The following is a 19148-nucleotide window of genomic DNA, read 5'->3' as shown; positions in this document are numbered from 1 at the left end:
CAATAAGTCATGTGCTTAGTGCATCTGCTACCTTAGGTCTGCTGTACAGCATTTCATAATTCATAATGTAGGTGTAACACAAAATTTCCCTGCTAAATTTAGCGTGAAAATTGAATTGGTGTATTATGACCACCTGACCAAAGCACGTGGATTCAGGCGCCAAATTTCAAGGACTTACGTCCCATTAAATCTAGCAGACGGTTTATGGGACGTCTCCAGCATGACACCATCACGTGACAATTGACGTCAAGATGTACGGTGCCATGTGATGCAGTCATGCGACACCATGACTATGGTGTCACGCTAACCCAGCAGAGCTCAAAAACACTGCACGTTGCCAAATTTTATCCGTAGGAATATACCTTTTTTTCTTTTTTTTTTCATGTATGTGTTCTGCTGATTGGTGCTCATATGCATGCTCCTGAAGAACATAACTGCTCATTGATAGGGTTTCTCATTCAAGCACTGTTTGGCATCAAAATACACAAAATATTTCTCTACATTTTGACTGTGGACTTCTGAAGAAATTCCACACCAAAGTTTTATTGAACTAACAAAACATGCTCATTAGTTTTTGTATCAAAATACCTAAAATTTCAGCTTTTTCCCAGAAAGGCGTTCCTCCTAAATAGGGCCTTTGGGGGTGACTAATACGGCATCACACATTTTCTTTTTCTTTCTGTGTGATATGTAGTTTTCACAGGGAACTTTTGGCCAGCGTTCCATCAACACCCTTAATATCTCTAAAATGCTGACGGAAAATGGCAGATCATTATAAAGGGTACACTTACCAAAAATTTACCATGTTTGAGGTCCAGGAGTAGGCAGTTGAAGTGATTGAAGTTTTCTATGTGGTTGCATTTGAATTTGTGAGCATCAAAGGTGGAAATTCAATTACTTGGACATAGAAATGTATAAAAATAAGGATTGCCAGCAAGGCACCTAAATCCAAATCTTCAGTTCTAAAGCATCAGCAATACAAAATGCAGAAAGGTCTTTTTGTGGCTGTCTCATATATACAATTGATTTATTACAGCAGAAAAGTATCCAATACAAAAGGTTTGAAGAAAAACTCTGCTTCAGTTCACCCGGTTTCCATTGGAAGAGAGAACAGTCTTTTTATATAATTTCGATTAGTAAAACCGAAGTCGTCCACCAGATGTAAGAACACGCTGCAGAATGAGTGACACATGGCATATTCCAGTTGTTTTCACAACACATGCCCATGCTCAGACATAAATCTGAAAAAATAATTCTAGAAGTCGGATTCGAAGTCAACGTACAAAGCCCACACTTATGGATTTCCTCAGGTCATATTGAAATCTGTACACGGAAGAAAGCTATGACTGCTGGAAGTCCACCAGGTGTGACACCCACGCGAAAATTCGCTAAGTCCAAAGCGTATAAAAAAGGAAACCTACGAGACTTTTCCTAAGCCTAAAATGATGCTTATATTTCTAGAATTTGAAAGAAGGGTAGAATAATTATGGAAAGAGAGAAATAGGGGGAATTTATATGCATCTATCTCTTTTTAAGTAAAAATTGGCTAATGAAAGAGTGGAGTGTACACTCCTGATTGCCGACGAAACATGGGCAATGACATTCATACCGTAACAGCTGCACTATGAAAACATACTCCATGGCATGAGACTCCTTCCCTCAGCTCTGAGACTTTCAGAGCAGCTCAAATTTATACTTGCAGATGACCAGCTTTTCACAGGGCTGAATAGGGAAATATTTGTTAACCTAGCTACACGTAACACAAAGACTCCCACCCACATCTCCAGTCAACTGAACGTCTCACTGCGTCGTGTCCGCAAGCAACTCGTCAAGTCTTCCTTTTTGCGTCTATTTGGCGGACAGTGGCAACTTGTCACTGGAACTAACTGCCTGGCCCACTGTAATCATCCTCAGAAATGATTGCAGATGTTCCCTTGGCTTAGCAAAGTGCACACATAAGTAAAGTGCATCACACTAGATTGCTTGCCAATTAACAACACTGAGCCAGGCAAGTAAGTTGCAAAGAAAATGCCTACAAAAGAAATCCCTCTCGTAAAAAAAAAGTAGCTACAGCATGTCCTCAGTTGTTCTTCGAGAGCAAAAAAACAAACCATGGTAGACATGCGATACAGTTGCATGGAAGAGTTGCCTAAGTCGCGCATTGCACAGACCAGGCTTTAGTCAGCAGGCTCTTAGCAAACCAGACACTGAGGATCCTGAAAAGGGATGAGTTGCGACGCTCAGGTGGTCGTGGAGACCTTGTTATCGACGCCTTTATATGCACCAATCTATTGAACTTTGTATGAATGTAGTGAGATATGTGAAATGCTGTGCACTGCTCAGCAGCCTGCACAGCAGTTGCTCATACGACTTAGACATCTGCCACCGGTGGGCTTGCTCGGACCAAATGGCATTCAAATCCAGCTTTGAGTCAATTCAGGCTACCCCTCTGCAATAAAAGGGTTTGAAGCGGGGCTGCATGACGTTACTGCCAATCGGTCAGGGGCGACAGGAGAGAAGCGTGCACCAGCACACAGTGCTGGGGAATGCCACTCCACCTCATCTCCAAAGTCACCGGAGTAAAGCTTGTTTCTCTCAACTGCGAGGCTGACTGAAAGTCAGCACAAGTCGACATGTTGCCGTTACTCCACATCGGTCAAATCTAAAAACTTTTCTCACAAATAGGAAGCATTTCCCCTCCCCAAATGCCATTCTTTCTTGACCCCCCAAAATTCATAAACCAAGAATGCATGTTTCCACAGAAAAGCAGTATTGTCATACACAGTCAACCCAATAACGAAGAGAAATTAGGGCCTAAGAAGGAATACAGATCCACCTTTGAGTACGCATCTCAGCACTGCTGCAAAATGGCAGTAAAAGAATGTTGCGCTTTCTTTTCTGTTTTTAAACTCATCAACAAAGTTGTGCTGGAATGTATTCACTAAATAAGCCTTTCAGGATCCAGGACAAAACCATCTAAAAGAAACAGCAAGAGCTCCATGTAAATTGAGGCCGAGTACCTTTTCATAATTTTGGCCACCGGCAAATATCTCACTACTAGTTTAAGGTTTAACTGTGGTTGATGCTCCCCTTCAATGCAACTGGAATTTCAGGGCTCTTTCCTGCACTGCTCTCGTCCTTTCCCTCAAGTGATTGAATACCCACCAGCCAAGCGAAGCAGCAGCAGCACTAGCAGCAGGATTCTTCTAGTTGAAGAATGTGCAATGAGTCAGGTACAAGGACTTGCCATTCTCCCGAACCGAGTTGCGGCACCTCAGCCACAACAAATTGACTTGAACCCTACTTGAGTGACGGTACCTTTGCTACATAGTAACTACTGGAAACACCAACCACCAACATTTTGAATGGTTTCTATGAGCTCTATGACCTGAAATGGCATCCACTTTGGTGTTGTATCATTGGAACGTCCATACCAAATCAGTTTGACAAACTGCACAGGCTTTCAATGCACAAGACACTCTTTCAAATCAATAATAAAAAAATATGAAAAGAGACGTAACATAACGCCCCACAGTGTAGCATTTGACCCTTCCATCTTTTCCAGGGGCAGTTTCGATCAGAGGAGCTTGAAAATTCCAACATTTCGCTTCGATTTGAGAGTTTTCAGATTAACAGCAGCTTCGCCCCGACCAAAAGCATGACCCCCGATGCATGCGATCCCACACGCTTCGGACGCTTGGCGACGGCTTCGACTGGCCTTATCCGCGCAATCGCGGCACGTTTCCACAACCCTGGCAACGCACTACAAGGACTCGTTGTGATTACTTGGCACTTGGAGGGGTGCAAGTCCCTTGTTGCCGCTTTTGGGCTCCATGTGAACGCAGCTTCGGACTCCCCCAGGACGTCCGTTCCGGGCCACAGCGTCCGCACTCGTGCGCACACACCGCAGTGCAAGGAAGGACTGCCAGCACTTTTACACCGTTGCAGCATCAGAGAATTGTGTCCAAGACGGACATGGACTTTGAAATGTTCTCATCCTGCAGAGGCAAGGAGAAAAAAAAAAGATGTGTCGCTGCACAGACAAACTGCAAGATTATGCAAAGGAAAGCGGGCAAGAGGAGCTTTGTTTCAAGTTTAAGCCGAAGTGGAAACAAGACAGTTTAATGCAGAATACAAACAACTCTGCCCAGATGAAGGCCAAGGTAGGACCCATGTGACATTCTACAGATAATATTAGCTTTACAAGTTACATACTCAATAAACTCTATTTAACCACACATTGTGAATTATCTCGGGGACACCCAATTTTGCGAAAGCGAGAGATTTGTACATTATAATTCATGACGTAAATCTTGAACAACTTATTTCTGTCAGCAAGATTCATGAATATTAGGTCCCCCAAAATGAACTTTTTCGCGATTTGTCGCGACTTTTAGTGCCGCTTCCCCCTTAACAATGTCACAGGTGTGACAAACAAAGTACTACTATGGGCGATGTCGCATTGAATATCATTCTGGCGAGATTATCATTATGCCTGTAGACCGTTCCATTAGGGTCATAGCAGAGAGGGCAAAAAGAGAAAAAAATGCCCTCCCCCTCTCGCCTCTGTAGTCTGCTCCGCCGAGTGGGCAGTACTTAGCATCCGGCTGGCGTACAAACTCTGTTTAAAATCGCGTCATTTTGGGAATTTCAAGCGCAGATGCGCAGATTTTGGTATGCCAGTTATCGTGTATTACTATGCTAGATAAAAAATACTAACAGAGTCCTGTTATCTGTGTGCAAATAAAAAAATATAGGGAAAACTGTGTCAGACTGGCCGGTCTCTTCGGCGAAAAGTGAATTCGGTGGTTGTTCCTTTTTTACTATACAAAGTTCGCACTGGTGTAGGCCTTTAGCGACCATGAGTGGATGTCTGAAATAAAAAATAAAAACGTACTCTCCTGCCGCAATACACGCAGTAGTTGAGGGTAGTACTGCCGGCTGACTCAACTGCTATTTAAGTAACGGAAAAAAGATATGTCAGCTGATCATTTACCGAAGTAGAACAACAGAGAGCTCTAGGCTGATTTTGGAGTAGCCATAACTATTCTAAGAACGCGAACCACTTCACAACGGCAGCCATGAGCGAGAGTTCGATGTTCCGTACAGCCCGCCGATACAGCCCAAATATGGAGAATGGCAACCTCCCGTTTTGTCGTCTGCTAGCGGAGTCGGGCGCGTGCCCTCTCTCTCGTTTTACCCCGTCGAACCCGCTGAATTTCCCGGATGTATGGAGAGGGCGCTGCTGTCGAACAAAATGGTGCCGCCCAGAGAGCGCTAAATGGAATGGTCTGTACATACTGCATGGTTTCTTAAAATTAATTAGGAACTTAATGATGAGCAGACAATCCTAAGAATTCTCAGGACATTATGTTTTTGATGAGCCAACTAGGGTCAAAATTTTTTATCTATTGTAGCTTGGAAACTTTATGAGGACCAAAACTTATGAAACTTAAAAATGCCTTCAGTATATGGCCCTTTACATGGTGTTCGCAGCGTTAAAAAAACTTTCGAATTCATGGCGAAAAACAAATATTCAATCCTGGCAGCTGCAAACTACCAGAAATGTACAAATCAAATAAAATATTTTTGTCTTCAAACCAGGCGTGGATTTATGGGTCAGGCTTGTGGGGGGCAGTGGGCATTTAGCTGAAGGGGGGGTTTCAGAGACATGACGTCACTGACGGTGTGACTTATTCACAAACAATACATTGACCAGATCTATTTTGTTGACCTAATCTTTGCCATTTCACCAAAAACTAAACATTCCTTCCAAAAAAAAGTGGCTGTGGGACACTTTTTAATCAAATAAAGTTGTCCTTGGAGGGGTATAGGACATGTGGTCGACCCCACCTCCCCACCCCACAATCTCTACCCCCCAAATCTGCCCCTGCTTGAAGTTTTAATGTCTCCATGCTTTTACGACAGACGGCAAATAAAGTAGGCAGAGAATACAGAGGCTTGATAATATAAAAGCAGAGTCACCTGGAAAAATTAACCGAAGATAGATAATAAACAATGAATGAATGTACTATTAGGACTAATTAATCAAATATACCTGGAGTGTAGTAGCGACAAGGTACTGCACAACTTAGAAAACAAAGTGTAATTAGTGAGGTGAAATTGCGCCTACAAACACGAGAACAACTGACGTCGGTAGCATCGGTGTCGACAGGGTAGCAGGATCGTTCACTAGCCAGAAGCCAGACTGCCTGGATGCAGCAAGCTACGGATTATTATATACTCTCTCTAGGTTCGGGAACAATTGAGACCAAAACCATAACCTTCGAGATCGCCGGTGCACAAGACTTCTTTCGGCCGGTTCAAATGTTTGGCCGCCCAGCAGAAGGAACATAATACTCTGTTTCTCCAGTACTTTCCCAGGTGGCAGCACTTTCTGCAAGAAGGCACTGCCTGGAGAGGGCAGTCTGCCCCGAGCAGGATCTCTCCTCAGGCAACGAATGCCACAGCACAGTGGCAGTAGTCGAAGACCCTTTTTCTCAATACTGTAATGTTACAAAAATTACTTGACAAAAACAATGTCGAAAAGTTGATACTGTGCGAGGCTGGTACTGAACCAGTAGCCTGATGCTAAAGCAGTTGGTGCTGTGTCGTGAGCCAGTTCCATCCATTATGGTCCCGCCTGAGGAATGAAGCTTTGTGCACCAGCCATCTCGGAGGCCATACCAGATCACACAATAAGAATTAAGCAGAATGTTCGAGTATTGTTAGCGAAGAATAAAAGAAAGTTGGTGCAAGGGATCGAGCCCTGGGCTGGGACCCAGCATAAGAGCGAAGTGTGCTTCTGACTGGACCACTATGCATGCAGCAATATTCAGAACCTTAAAAAAATGTAGCGTCCTCACATTTTTTTTTTATGGCCTTTCTGCGGGTTCTGCAAAAAATGTCCTTGGAAAAACATCCCCGGAAAAAATGTCCCCAAAAAATATGTCTCCGGAAAAAAGGGCCCCAGGCGGAAAGTAGGAAAAAATGTCCCCAAAGGGTTCTCTATCGCTGGGCTTTCCCCAATTCTCACGGCTCTTCGGGCGGTCCTGTCATTGTCCGGTCACAAATGACCACCCACCTAGAGGTAGAAAGGGAGACTGGAAGTCACACAAAGCAACCGAAGTAATGTATTGTGGGGCATTTTGGAAACCGAATATGACTTTGTCGACAGAGTTCATAAGTTTTAGATAGCCGGTCTTATTCGTATCGTGTGGTCAGGTGCATGGTCAGTGGAGTTAATTCACATTGGGGACTTGGAGGCTGCTGTGAAGTGAGCTCTTTTATCATTCTATCAACAAATGAAAGTGCAATGTGCTTTCCAATAAATAATTCATTTACTCGTGTTTATTGGTTTACGATTGCTAACTTGAAGCAAATCTTAGCTTGCCATGAAGTTTTTAAACTTTGTATCAATTCTACTTAACGACTGATATTGATAAATGGTGTACAGTTTCAATAACTGGTATCTATAACAGTATGATATATATTTCCAGAATGGAGACCTTCAAGTCCAACAAGGGAGGAACAAAGTTGCGTGTGGATGGGTACATATACACAAAACAGAAAGACCTGGCATCAAGCGTTCGCTGGCACTGTGTCAAGCGCGGCATTCACTGCAAAGGAGCCTTGATTGTCGACAGGGCAACAGGAGCCTACAAGCAGACTGTTTGTCATAACCACCCCCCAGATGACGCTGCGATTAGTGTGGCCAAAACCAGGATCAAGATGAAAGAGGTCGGCCTTGCTTCAAAAGAAAAACCTGCCGCCATTGTCGCCCAAGCCGTGAGGGACCTGAGTGAAGATGGAAAGTGCCTCATGAAGAGTGAGCAGAGCCTGAAGCACTGCATTTGCCAACAGCGGGGTTCGGCGCACACAGCAAATCCTGTTAGCCTCAGGGACCTGGTTGTTGAGCCACCCTCGACGATGACTGCGGACAATCAACCAGACCGTTTCCTCTGCTACGACAATGGACCTGAGACTGAAGCCTGATCGATTGCTCGTGTTCGCCAGTAAGCCTTGCCTCAAATTGCTAGCCCAGAGCAGCATATGGTTTATGGACAGGAACTTCAAACTCTCTCTTAAGGGATTCCTGCAGTTCTACTTCATCCTGGTACCTCTAGGAGAGAGCGTTGTCTCTGTTGCTTATGCATTTATGACAATAAGAAAGTCCCAAGAAGCATTAAAAGAGCTTTTCACATCCCTCGTTGAGAATGCGAGTTGGTAGGCCTGACGCCATTATAATGTTCGATTTCGAAAAAGCGACCACGAACGCTGTCAACCAAAGTACCGTACTTACTCGAGTAACAGCCGCACTATTTATGAACAAGGCCCTTGAGTCTACTTTCCCGCAAAGCACATATACAGCCAATCATCGCGTAGCGCATAAATAACATAGCGAATAACTAGATTAAGAACACGAGTCTCCATACAAATGCAACCTTCACAGATGGTATCTTCGCAAGAAGACGTTATCTCTGTCCTGTAAACAGCTGGGATCATGCAGTGGAATCACGGTGATTGGCAAGCCGCGTGATCCGCGGAAAAGTGAACCCTCAGGTTTTCTTCATAAACAGTGCGGCTATTACTCGAGTAAATAAGGTACTCGGGGAAGACGTCACCATCAAGGCCTGCTTGTTCCATCTGTGACAGAGCACCTGGCGAAAAGTTTAAGAACTAGCTCGGACTGGCGAGGCTCAACAGAGAAGACGACAGCTTTCATACTTTCGTTGGGATGCTTGACACCCTCCCCTTCCTGCCGCCCGAAGACGTCGAGAGTGGCATGCATATTTTAAAGGGGATGATGCCAGAAGCCGCAGGAGAACTTCTAGACTATTTAGACACAACCTATGCTACCGGAAGCTATCGGCGCGTAAATCTAGTGAACGGCGTCATCAGCCTGCGAAGATCGCCACCAAGCTATTCTCCCGCCACTTGGAATTTCCATTTGGCCACTGTAGACGGAGGTCACAGGACCAATTCTTTTCTGAAGCATGGAACCGGAGATTTGGAAGCGTGGTCGGCCACAGCCACCCAACAGTATGGAAAGCTATTGATGCATTGCGCTCGGAGGAATCGACTGTGACCATGAAGGTTGCCCAGGAACGAGTCAATGCTCCTCCCAAGAAGAGGTGCAAGTCCACTCTCGTCAAAATGCAACGCCGTCTTCACAACCCCTGCGAAAGGTACACCGCTGGGGCAATAGAAATTGAAGATTTCATGTGTGCCGTCGGCCGTACAATCAGCTTTTGACCAGAGTGTCGAACCGAAATTTTTATTGGTTCGGTTCCGGTTCGGGTCCACGGCTTTCGGTTCGGTTCCGGTTCAGTTCCGGGGAGCAAATAATAACGGTTCAAACCGGTTCGAACCGCTAAATTGAGAATATATTTTTCGTGTTGTTCTGGCAATTTTACGCCGTGAAACGATTAACTCTACAGTTTCTTCGATTGTCCATGCAATTTACTTTTGTTTTTAGGTACCAAAAATATTAAATTCAGTTATTTCATTTCGACGCAAGAGTAGAAAAAAATCTACATTAACATACATAACGTCGTGTTCATACGACTCCACATCCCTTTGTTTACCAGTAACATATATTTTACCTGAATCAAAATGTTTAAGTACAAGAGTAAAGAGTTGAGCTGGTTGGTACATACCTGTAAATAGATCAGCTTCAAATTCAGAGCTATACTGTATTTTATTGTGCTTTTTTTCGTTCATAATCTATTTACACGGTATAAAACGTTGTCGCAAAGTGTGGTAGGTCGCCTAAAATACACGTGATTATTACAACTTTTTGTCGCAGTGTTAAAAATGAAATCGTGATTGTGTCCTTGAACTAAGGAATTAATTACATCACATAAAATTATGAAATGTGCACCTCGTGCTCATGCTAATTATGAAATAAGGTTTACGAAATACACTTCACAATATATATGTATATGATGACGACACAACTGAGCTAAAAGCAATTAAATTTTCAGAATGTAACAAAAGTTTTAGGATAATTCCTTTCAGTCTATTTTTATAGAAACACCGAGCGGCAATCCAAATGCTTGCTGTTCTAACCAAACATTGTTTACACTCAGCACCGCATGCATACCACTAATCATGGAGGAGGAAGTAATTGCAATCGTTATACACTTCTCAAGCCAAGAAGCCTCGCATCGCCATCATCGTCTAGCTGGCCACATAGGCACATATGTGTACGGGCGGAAACGCCTTCTATGCGACCTGTACTTAAACGTACAAATAAATATCTATCTATCTATCTATCTACATGCATCTTCGCACTCAGATCGAATCTTGCCCAAAATAGCGCTTGCCCAAGTGAACATTTTCTTATGCAGACTAAGCTGGCATAGCCTGGCTGTTGAGGTTTGTTCTTGACAAGATGCCGGTCAATTTAATCTGCAAATGAGCATCACCTTCGCTAACTGATGACTTCAACTCGATACCGTTAAGGAGCTCATGTCGCAGAAAAGCCGATGTCGGTGTGGCGTGACTGGAAAATCCTGATTGGTCGATAGGTTCATGACGTCAGAGCTACATACCCTCACGCAAGAATTTCAAGGAACCCACAATGCTCACGTGAAACGTGACATCACGCGTGGAATGAGAGTGATTAAAACGTGACATGTAATGCGAATTAAAGGTCGCCGTATGTCTCAAATGATTTCACTTATGAAAGTAATTATTTTGCCTTAAAGAAAAAAAAAATTAAGAATTTTAGACGGGATTCGAACCTACGACCGTTTAGTTGCGAGTCAGACGCTCCTCACTAGGAACGGCGCGAGCGTCTGGCACGACAAAAACATGCTTTTTGGTAAGAGCGTTTTTGCAAGCAAAGTAGTTTCCGGAGTCGCGCTTTTTGGTCTGCGTTAAAGATGCACAGAAGAGGAGCCTTTACAACACAGTATGTTTTGGGAAAGAGACAGATGTTGATATCTCCTCAACTCGCAATTTGAACAAGCGGCCACGTGATCTGATACCGCCAGTGTTCATCACAGTCATGCTCTAGGCGGCTAGGGCTTGGAAAGCAAAAGCTTGGGCTGAACTTCAGACATTGTTAGAGTTGGGCTATTATCATATGTAATTGACATGAGCCGTTACCCGAATGTTTAGCGGTGCTGATTGTCATGAACCTGAGCACTCGACTAGGGGTTATGAAAATCGCTGACATCACGGTGTCACGTGACTGTCGGTGCGAAATCGTGATGTCATGTTACGTTACGCTGCCAACAATGTTAATACATCTAGTGACTTCCTCAAATTAAATCGAGTTGAAGCAGTGAGTCACGTGACATCACGAGGCCACGTGACAACATGTATTGACACCATGACGTCACGTGACAATGTGACACATGGTTAATCATAGTGCCATGAAAACCCCCAATTTACCATACTTTTCAATTCTGTATATGACGATTTGATCCATAGATAGAAATACAGCCGCCAATTTTTATTCCCATATGTTAATTTTGTGATACTAACAAAAATGAAAAAAAAAAAATATTACCTTGAACCGTTTACCGTTATATTTTTTTTTCGGTTCGGTTCCGGCTCAGTTCCAAGATGGCGGCGAAGATTTCGGTACGGTTCAGTTCCGGTTCGGCTAAAAATAACGGTTCTGTTCCAGTTTTCGGTTCGGTTCGGTTCTGGTTCGACACCCTGCTTTTGACTTTTGTGTATGAATCTATAGACTGTGTCATTTCATTCCTGATTTTGTAAGATTGCATTTAAACTGTTTTTGGGTGTTTTTCATTGTGAAATAAAAATTTATAACACTTCTAGCCAAAACCAAATTATTGTGTTTGGGGAAATTTGAGATACTTCTGTATCATTTCCAAATAGGCAAAAAGCGCGACACTGTTAGCACGAACAAGCAATTGCTATTTTTTTTTCGCATTTTCTCATAGAAACGAAAGGTTGTCATCAAAGTTATCAAAGGTACTGAAAGTGCTCATTTGGGGATTAATGCAGATGATAAAATTTCGTTCCCACTAATAAGTAAAATGTGAAAATGCGCCGATGTTGTGCTTGCGCTAACAGTGTTGCGATGTGTACCTCGCGGAATCATATATTTCCTTATTTATTAGGCCGTTTTTTTCCTACTTGCCACAGGGTGCCTTTTTTCCCAAGGACATATGACCGGACTGCTCGAAGGCCATGAGGATCAGGGAAACCCAGAGATAGAAAATCCTTTGGAGACATTTTTTTTACTTTCTACCTGGGGCCTTTTTTTCACAGAACATTTTGTCCGGGGACTGTAAGGACATCTTTTCCGGGGAATTTCTTCCTACACCCTATAACTGTATATGCCATGTACATAGGGACCTTTGTTACTGAGTTTCACATTTTTTAAAAATTTGTCGGCAGTATTTTTCAAGCTTGTACCGTATTGACTCGAGTAATAGCCACGCTGTTTATGAAGAAAACCTGAGGGTTTGCCTTTCTGCGGAGCACGCAGATTTCCAATCACCGTGATTGGCAGCATAATTCCAGCTGTTTACAGGACAGAAATAACGTCTTCGTGCAAAGATACCATCTGTGAAGATTGCATTTGTATGGAGAATCGTGTTCTCGATCTAGTTATTCGCTATGTTATTTATGCGCAACGCAATGATTGACTGTATATGTGTTCTGTGGGAAAGCAGATGCAAGGACCTTGTTCATAAATAGTGCAGCTATAACTCGAGTAAATACGAAGGGGAGAAATCGAGGCTTTCTATTCTGGATTCGGGATATAAATAAAAATCCTAATTGAAAATAAAAAGTACTGACTGGTTTTATCACATAGAATGTTTTATTAACAGAAACTAGTCATTAATGTGCAGATAATCGGATTAAAACATGGTATAAGAGCTCACTGAGTCATTTCCATTTTCAACAAATTTTTTTTAACACACATAATCATCTGCATGCACAGCATTTCAGTCCAGATAATAGACCTGTCCAGTCTTCAGACATATCTTAACTGAGAGAATCTTTTCTGAACATCAAAGCTTCCTTTTGAAACACGCAGCAACATCAGCATGGCATTTGGTAGTCTGGGGTAGCTCTCTTGTCAAAATTGCCCTTGCAAAATTTTTTTTTCCCCAGAAAGTATTACTTGAATAACTTTGCATTGCTTCTGTTATGGCCACTTTCAACAAGTTTTGTTAATGAGTTCCATATTTCTACAATGCCAGGAAATGTGAAAATGTTTTAAGTAAGCGGAAAAAAAGGGCTTTATTCGATTTTGAAAAAAAAACATCTCCGGGGTGTAAATATAGGGAAATATCGGGCTTTACTCGAAAACGAAAAGCCATTTACAAAGTGCTTGATTTGAATTAAAACAGATTTATTAAACAATGGCCGTAAAAGGTATCACAACGCAGTCTGTGCAGGTGAGTTATACAGTCAAACCCACTTATAACGAACGTGATAGTTCCGCGAAAAGTGGTCGTTTTATCAGTAGTTCGTTATATCTGGACTTCCCTTTAAAACATTATAAATAAGGAAAATGAAGCTGGTATAGGTAGTTTCACTCTGCCAGCTCTTTATTTAAAGAAACTTTGCACGATATTAACGGGCTCCCAATTCTATCGCGATTGCAGATTTAGCTTTCAGATAAATAAAAAGTAAATTGCTGCCGATTCTACTGCACAAGTAAAATAATGAACATTGACCACATACCTCATAGAACAGATTTTATGAAACGCACTACACCACAAAAAGAAATGCCGAGCACTAGCCCGACGATGGTTCTTCGCTGTCTACAGAGATAATTAATACTTGCTCTGGTCTTAAACGTTTTAAGTGCCGTGCTTCTTGCGCATGTACGAGAGTGCGCGGCCGTGGCCTCTGGCAGGGTCGTCTTTCAAACAACACTTTGCGAGCTCGTCGGGTGGCTGGGATTGCGAGCCACGCAGTGCTGCTCCGTTGTCATCTTTTTCCGCCAGCGTGATGCCCTTTCGTTTAAACAAAGCCTCTTGGTGGATTTTTTTTTTTCCATTTTAAAACGACAGACACGAGTCCGTAGACGCAAGAGAATGTGCATGATACCAAAATGGCGAACGTAAACAAACTGTAACAATGGCGATGGGGCTAGCCAACTTGCACCGAGCATTGAGCTCTTCTTGAGCTGCATACAGTTCGCGTAGAACGAACGCGAACAAACGAACGCAGCACGGCAGGAGAGTTGACCCTCGTCCTCTTCTCCTTCCTGCGCGCGCACAATGAGCAGACTATGCGACCCGAGAGGACGTTTTCGTTTTTGTAGTTTTGTTTTCTCCCCTGCCACGATGCTGTGAAAATGACCTCGAGCATCTCGCGGACCGCTGCGCCTGGCATCTCTTAATCTTCGTTTCTTTTTTTTTTTTTCTCTTTTTCTTTTTCTTCTTCTTTCCTTTTTTTTTATGTCGAAAGCAGACTTTATGTTCGTTGTAACAGTATGATGCTTTAAAAAACGGTCGTTTTATCTGGACCAATTTTAATGGGTAGGGCCTTGAACTCGTATATTTTCTGAAAGTTGGTCGTTATAACCGATAGGTCGTTATATGTGGGATCGTTATAAGTGGGTTTGACTGTACGGGCAACTGGGATGATGGAGCCCAGGTGGGCTCATCATCACGATAAGTGGAATCATTCAGTAAAATTTGTTAAGTAACTTTTTAATTTGTGAATATAAGCATATGGTTCCAACTAGAAACTTGCTGGGCATCATCCAACACACTAAATCAGCCAATTTTACAAATGTCCGAAGAATGTGGACGCTAACAGTTTCCACTCGTGCAACACGGGCAGTCAGAAAACACAGAAGGTAATCTTTTCATCTGCATTTTTGCATTCCTGGCCTGGTGCTTGCAGAACTTGCTTCCGCAGGTGTTGCTCCTCCGCAGTGCACCCGTGTTCGGTAAAAAGCACAATCAACGGGGCTACCCGCCACAATCAACATTTAGAAAATATCAATATCGCAGTTCATCATCAAGCGAATATCGAATAGTGTATTATTCGAAACTATTATACAAAATTTTGAGTATTTGCACAACACTAATGTTTAATTTGATGCATTTTGTTTCCCCCCGTGAGCTTGGAATTATCGAGCCAACTATAAACATTCTATATTTCAGTTGGTGGTGCTTCATCAAACTCATTACATCAGGCTTGTTTGTCTTACTTCTTTGTGTGCATCCCCAATCTGCTTAAGTCAATAGTCAATGTATACATTTTCTAATACTGTTGTTTGCAAACCAAGTATAGTTATGTAAACAAATTGATTACTAGAATCTAACCGATATGTTTTCGGCTGAAAGGTTTTTCTGGGTGTAACGCTCATGAATGTCAGTCCCAATGAACTTCCATAGAAATACGTCTATTAATATCCTGTTTCATCTGTTTGCCTTCCCGGCTGTTCCATTAATATACTGCCAGCCCACCAGTGTCACCCTTTTTCAATTGCATGCACTCTATCCTTCTTTCCTCTTTACCTCTCTGTGCCTGTTGTCCTGGTGGGCATGACCTTGGACTAGGCTTCCAAAGGTTTCAGGCTTCCCATTTATCTTACCAAACTCTTCGCCATCACTTCTGCTTGCTTCCCCTGGCTTTGCTACTTTCATTTCGTGCGGAGTTCACAGCTCATGCTCACTGGCAATCATAGCATCGCAGAAAAGGAAGCCTCTCACTTTTAAGGACAAGTTGTCGAATCTCGTTAATTCGAACTCAAGGGGGATCGAAAATTTGTTTGAATAAATTAAAGTTTGAAAAAACGGAAGTTTCCTCCCATAGAGATGCATAGAATGGGACCTGCATGTTAGTTTGAATTACCTGCAAGTGTGAATTAAGAGAGTTTGAATTAACAAGATTCGACTTTATTTTAAAGCATGTCTTGTTTGTTACCCTCGCTAAAACTCGTCCATAAAAACCGCACCGGCCACATTATTGTCTCAACTTCCAGATGATAACATCGCCATCAGCGCGATATTGCGAGCTATGAGCTAAAAAGTCACTAAGAGACACTTCATAAAACGTTTGAATGGCAGCTGCTGTGATAAGACAAAGCCAATCTTCGTGCCAGCACACGCATTAGCTTTCACCGCTTTGCACCGACATGCTAAAGAGCAGCGGCTGACATGAGGCTGCATCTGAGTTAGCTCAATGGGTTCAGAAATTCTGTTCACTCTAATAGGTCGACATGTTTTATTACAATTATATATGTCAACCTTTAATAGTAAAGTAGAGTGCCCCCCTAAAATCACGACCTATGTTAGAATAAACACGGTAGTTCACCATAGCTGTCAAAGTCCACATTAAATAAATTGTCTAAGAGTTGCTTCCTGTCTCAACTATAGCCTCCCTAAAAATGTGGTCAGCTGCTACTTTTTTCCAGATAATAAATTTTTTTACCGCGGTCCCCTGAAAGACGTATGAACAGGGCTCTACTTCACTAACATATTTTGCGATAGTGCTGACGTCTCCATATCAGTGGCTAGCAAGTTAATTCTCTATGCAATATTAGGATAACTAAAAAAAAGCCAAGATGCAAACAGCCTTTGAATACTACAGTTTCCACCCTTATGTAAACGTTTGCTGCTGTTCACCTACAACGTATGGCACATCTGAAATTGTGAACAGAGTGGGTCGAATCAAATTCAAATTTGTCCTATGCTTGTTCAAAAGTTCATCTGCATTAAGATGGCATCTAGTGTCTCTCTTATATATTTAGCCAGTGTAGTAGCACTGCTAACCTGGGAATGTGCGTCGACATGACCACATACATGCCGATACAATGCTAGTCCAACTCAAGACAAGCAGGAGTAGAGCTTGAACCCTGCTGTACATGCTCGGAAAGTTGTGATACACTAACACACTTGGCCAGCAATGACCCTGACACAAAGACAAGGTTTGCTATAATGTGTTCCTATGTACACTTTCCAGATCCACAACAACACACTTGTGTCCTGTTACTTTTCATCTTATTTTATGTGCCCTGTCTCGAATCTATTACTACTAATATTCGGGCCAGTTCCCTTTCAGATTTGGCTATTGCATTAAAAACAAACAGTTCTACTCCCATTACGGCCAGGTTGTGACTTTGGCCCTGCTTTGTCGCAGCTCCTGTCCCGTGGAGACTGGTGTCACAGGACACAACACTAATGCAATGTCTGGATTTTTAAACATCAGCTCACCTTTGTACAGGAATCCATAAATTCATCAATAGTGACAACACCATCCTTATTCAGGTCAAGTTTCTGAAAAGACAAAGAAAAGAAAAAGAAAAAAAGCACATGAGCAACGGATTAGAGCCAAGTTTTGTTTAGTCCTGGTTTTAGTGCAACATGAATATATTTGGCATTTTGATTTTACAGGGACTAGTACCATATTCCTATACTTCTATATTAGACATCTAGAAATATTAATTCCAAAAGTTATCTCTACAAGCATTAGGAAATGGCAAAACTTCATATAACTAAGTCTATTCATAGAGTTATGCATGGGACATTATAGTACAGGACATTAGTACCTCCCCATTATGTGTAGCAATGCTTGATTAGAGCAGTGTCTTTAATTCAATCTTGTGTGTGCTGAACACGGAAGGTACTGCAATTTAACATAAGACAGTGGATAGCAACCTAAGACCTGTGAGGTTAATTTCATTTAACTTACTTTACCTTAAAGACCCACTGAGGGCATTACATAAGGGAAGGTTCTTCATTACTATACAAGAAATACATTCACGACATAGAAACAAATTGTTAAAAAAAAAATTAAATTTTGATAACTTGAAAAATGTAGTAGTGCTCTACAGAAGTGAAAGCCAGCGGAGGTCTATGACGGAGACAGTGGAGGATGGGAGGCTGTTCCAGCCATAGATAGCTTGTGTAAGGAACAAAGAGCTAAAGCATTTGTAGAACCAGAAATATGTTTGATGGCACAGGCATTTTAAAGGTGAGAAGTTTGGTTGGGAGGTGATAATAAAGGGGTCATAAAGTTAGGAATTGTTATAGATTTCATGAAAAAAGAAGGAGCTCAGAGAGTTTTCTTCAAAACTACAAATGGGAGAGGGTTAGGCGACTTTTTAGAGCGGAGACACCAATAGAAAGAATGTATGTGTGTACTAAGGTGAAACGAGCAGTGTTGTAATGAATTTTTTTCAGATGATTGATGAGATAAGCTTAAAGGGAGCCCCAGATGGAGGCAGCATATTCTGATTCTAGCCTGATAAATATGTCACGTCATATGCCTGCTTGCAGACAGCGGGTGGAGCAGATCCCAAGCTTCCTAAGCTTCATCGGAGGATTCCTAGGATTCCAGGAGAGTCTGTAGCGATGGCTTCAATGCGCTAATTCTAGGAAAGGTCTCATCTTAGTCTTACACAAAGATATTTACACATACAAATGGTCTCAATAAAACCAAAATCTAAAAACTATTTGTAGGATAGATATTTTTCCTGAAGCGGATTAACAGCACCAACCACTATTTGTATCATTTGTTAATTTTGACTAAGCCATCTTGAAACTCGTTATCATGCATGCAAGCAACTTTGTTACAGACGACATGTCATCAGTGAAAAGGTGCATACTGTAAACAACGAAAACCTAATTTTCGCGTATTTCGCGAATCACCTACAATTCGCGAAAAATAGGTCCCTTAAACCATTCCGGTAAAATGTAAACACATTGAAATCTATGTTGAGATCCCACCACGTCCCGAAAAATAGAACCCGCGAATTATTCCAAAACTTCAGCTTTCACCTAAATTGCAAAATATTGAGCCCACGAAAAATAAGTTGTTTACAGTATATTGGAGGCAATGGTGGTGGGACGGTCATTCATAAATATTAAAAAAAGTAGAGCCCCAAACGAACCCCTAAAAGACACCAAATACCAAACAAACATAAAAAGTCTTTTTAGTACAATATTTATGCCATAGAGACATTTTAAGTTAGGAGCAATTCTGATATTTTGTTACGCCGATAAGGAATAGAAGCGTATTTCGGAATCACTCCTAGAGACACTGAACACCCCAAAACAATTTTGTAAGTAAAATGAAAAAAAAAAAAGAAACTTTAAGCACTTTTTAGTACAAATGCAATAAAAATATTTGTTAAAACCTTCAGGGTAGTCAACTTGGGAATGGGGTCACAATTATTGTGGCTTATATGA

The 19148-nt window shown here is 42.0% G+C and overlaps 1 protein-coding gene across 2 annotated transcripts in view; it reads right to left on the bottom strand.

Annotated features, from left to right (window-relative positions):
• Window positions 1–1002: 1002 nt before the first annotated feature.
• LOC115320180 (Kv channel-interacting protein 4) overlaps window positions 1003–19148 on the bottom strand; it is an 846444-nt gene continuing 828298 nt past the window's right edge. For both annotated transcript variants that reach the window (XM_042287346.1, XM_040502826.2), the window contains 2 exons: window positions 17172–17234; window positions 1003–3998 (listed from right to left, as the gene is read on the bottom strand). In XM_042287346.1, the coding sequence (XP_042143280.1) occupies window positions 3951–3998; window positions 17172–17234 (111 nt within the window). In that variant the 3' untranslated portion in view covers window positions 1003–3950. The remainder of the gene's footprint in view (window positions 3999–17171; window positions 17235–19148) is intronic.

The sequence above is a fragment of the Ixodes scapularis genome, unplaced genomic scaffold (genome assembly GCF_016920785.2).
Source record: "Ixodes scapularis isolate PalLabHiFi unplaced genomic scaffold, ASM1692078v2 PGA_scaffold9__187_contigs__length_104089568, whole genome shotgun sequence".
In the NCBI taxonomy this organism is placed as follows: domain Eukaryota; kingdom Metazoa; phylum Arthropoda; class Arachnida; order Ixodida; family Ixodidae; genus Ixodes; species Ixodes scapularis.
The sequence above is the reverse complement of the archived record's forward strand: the minus strand, read 5'-3'. Positions and strand labels throughout refer to the sequence as shown.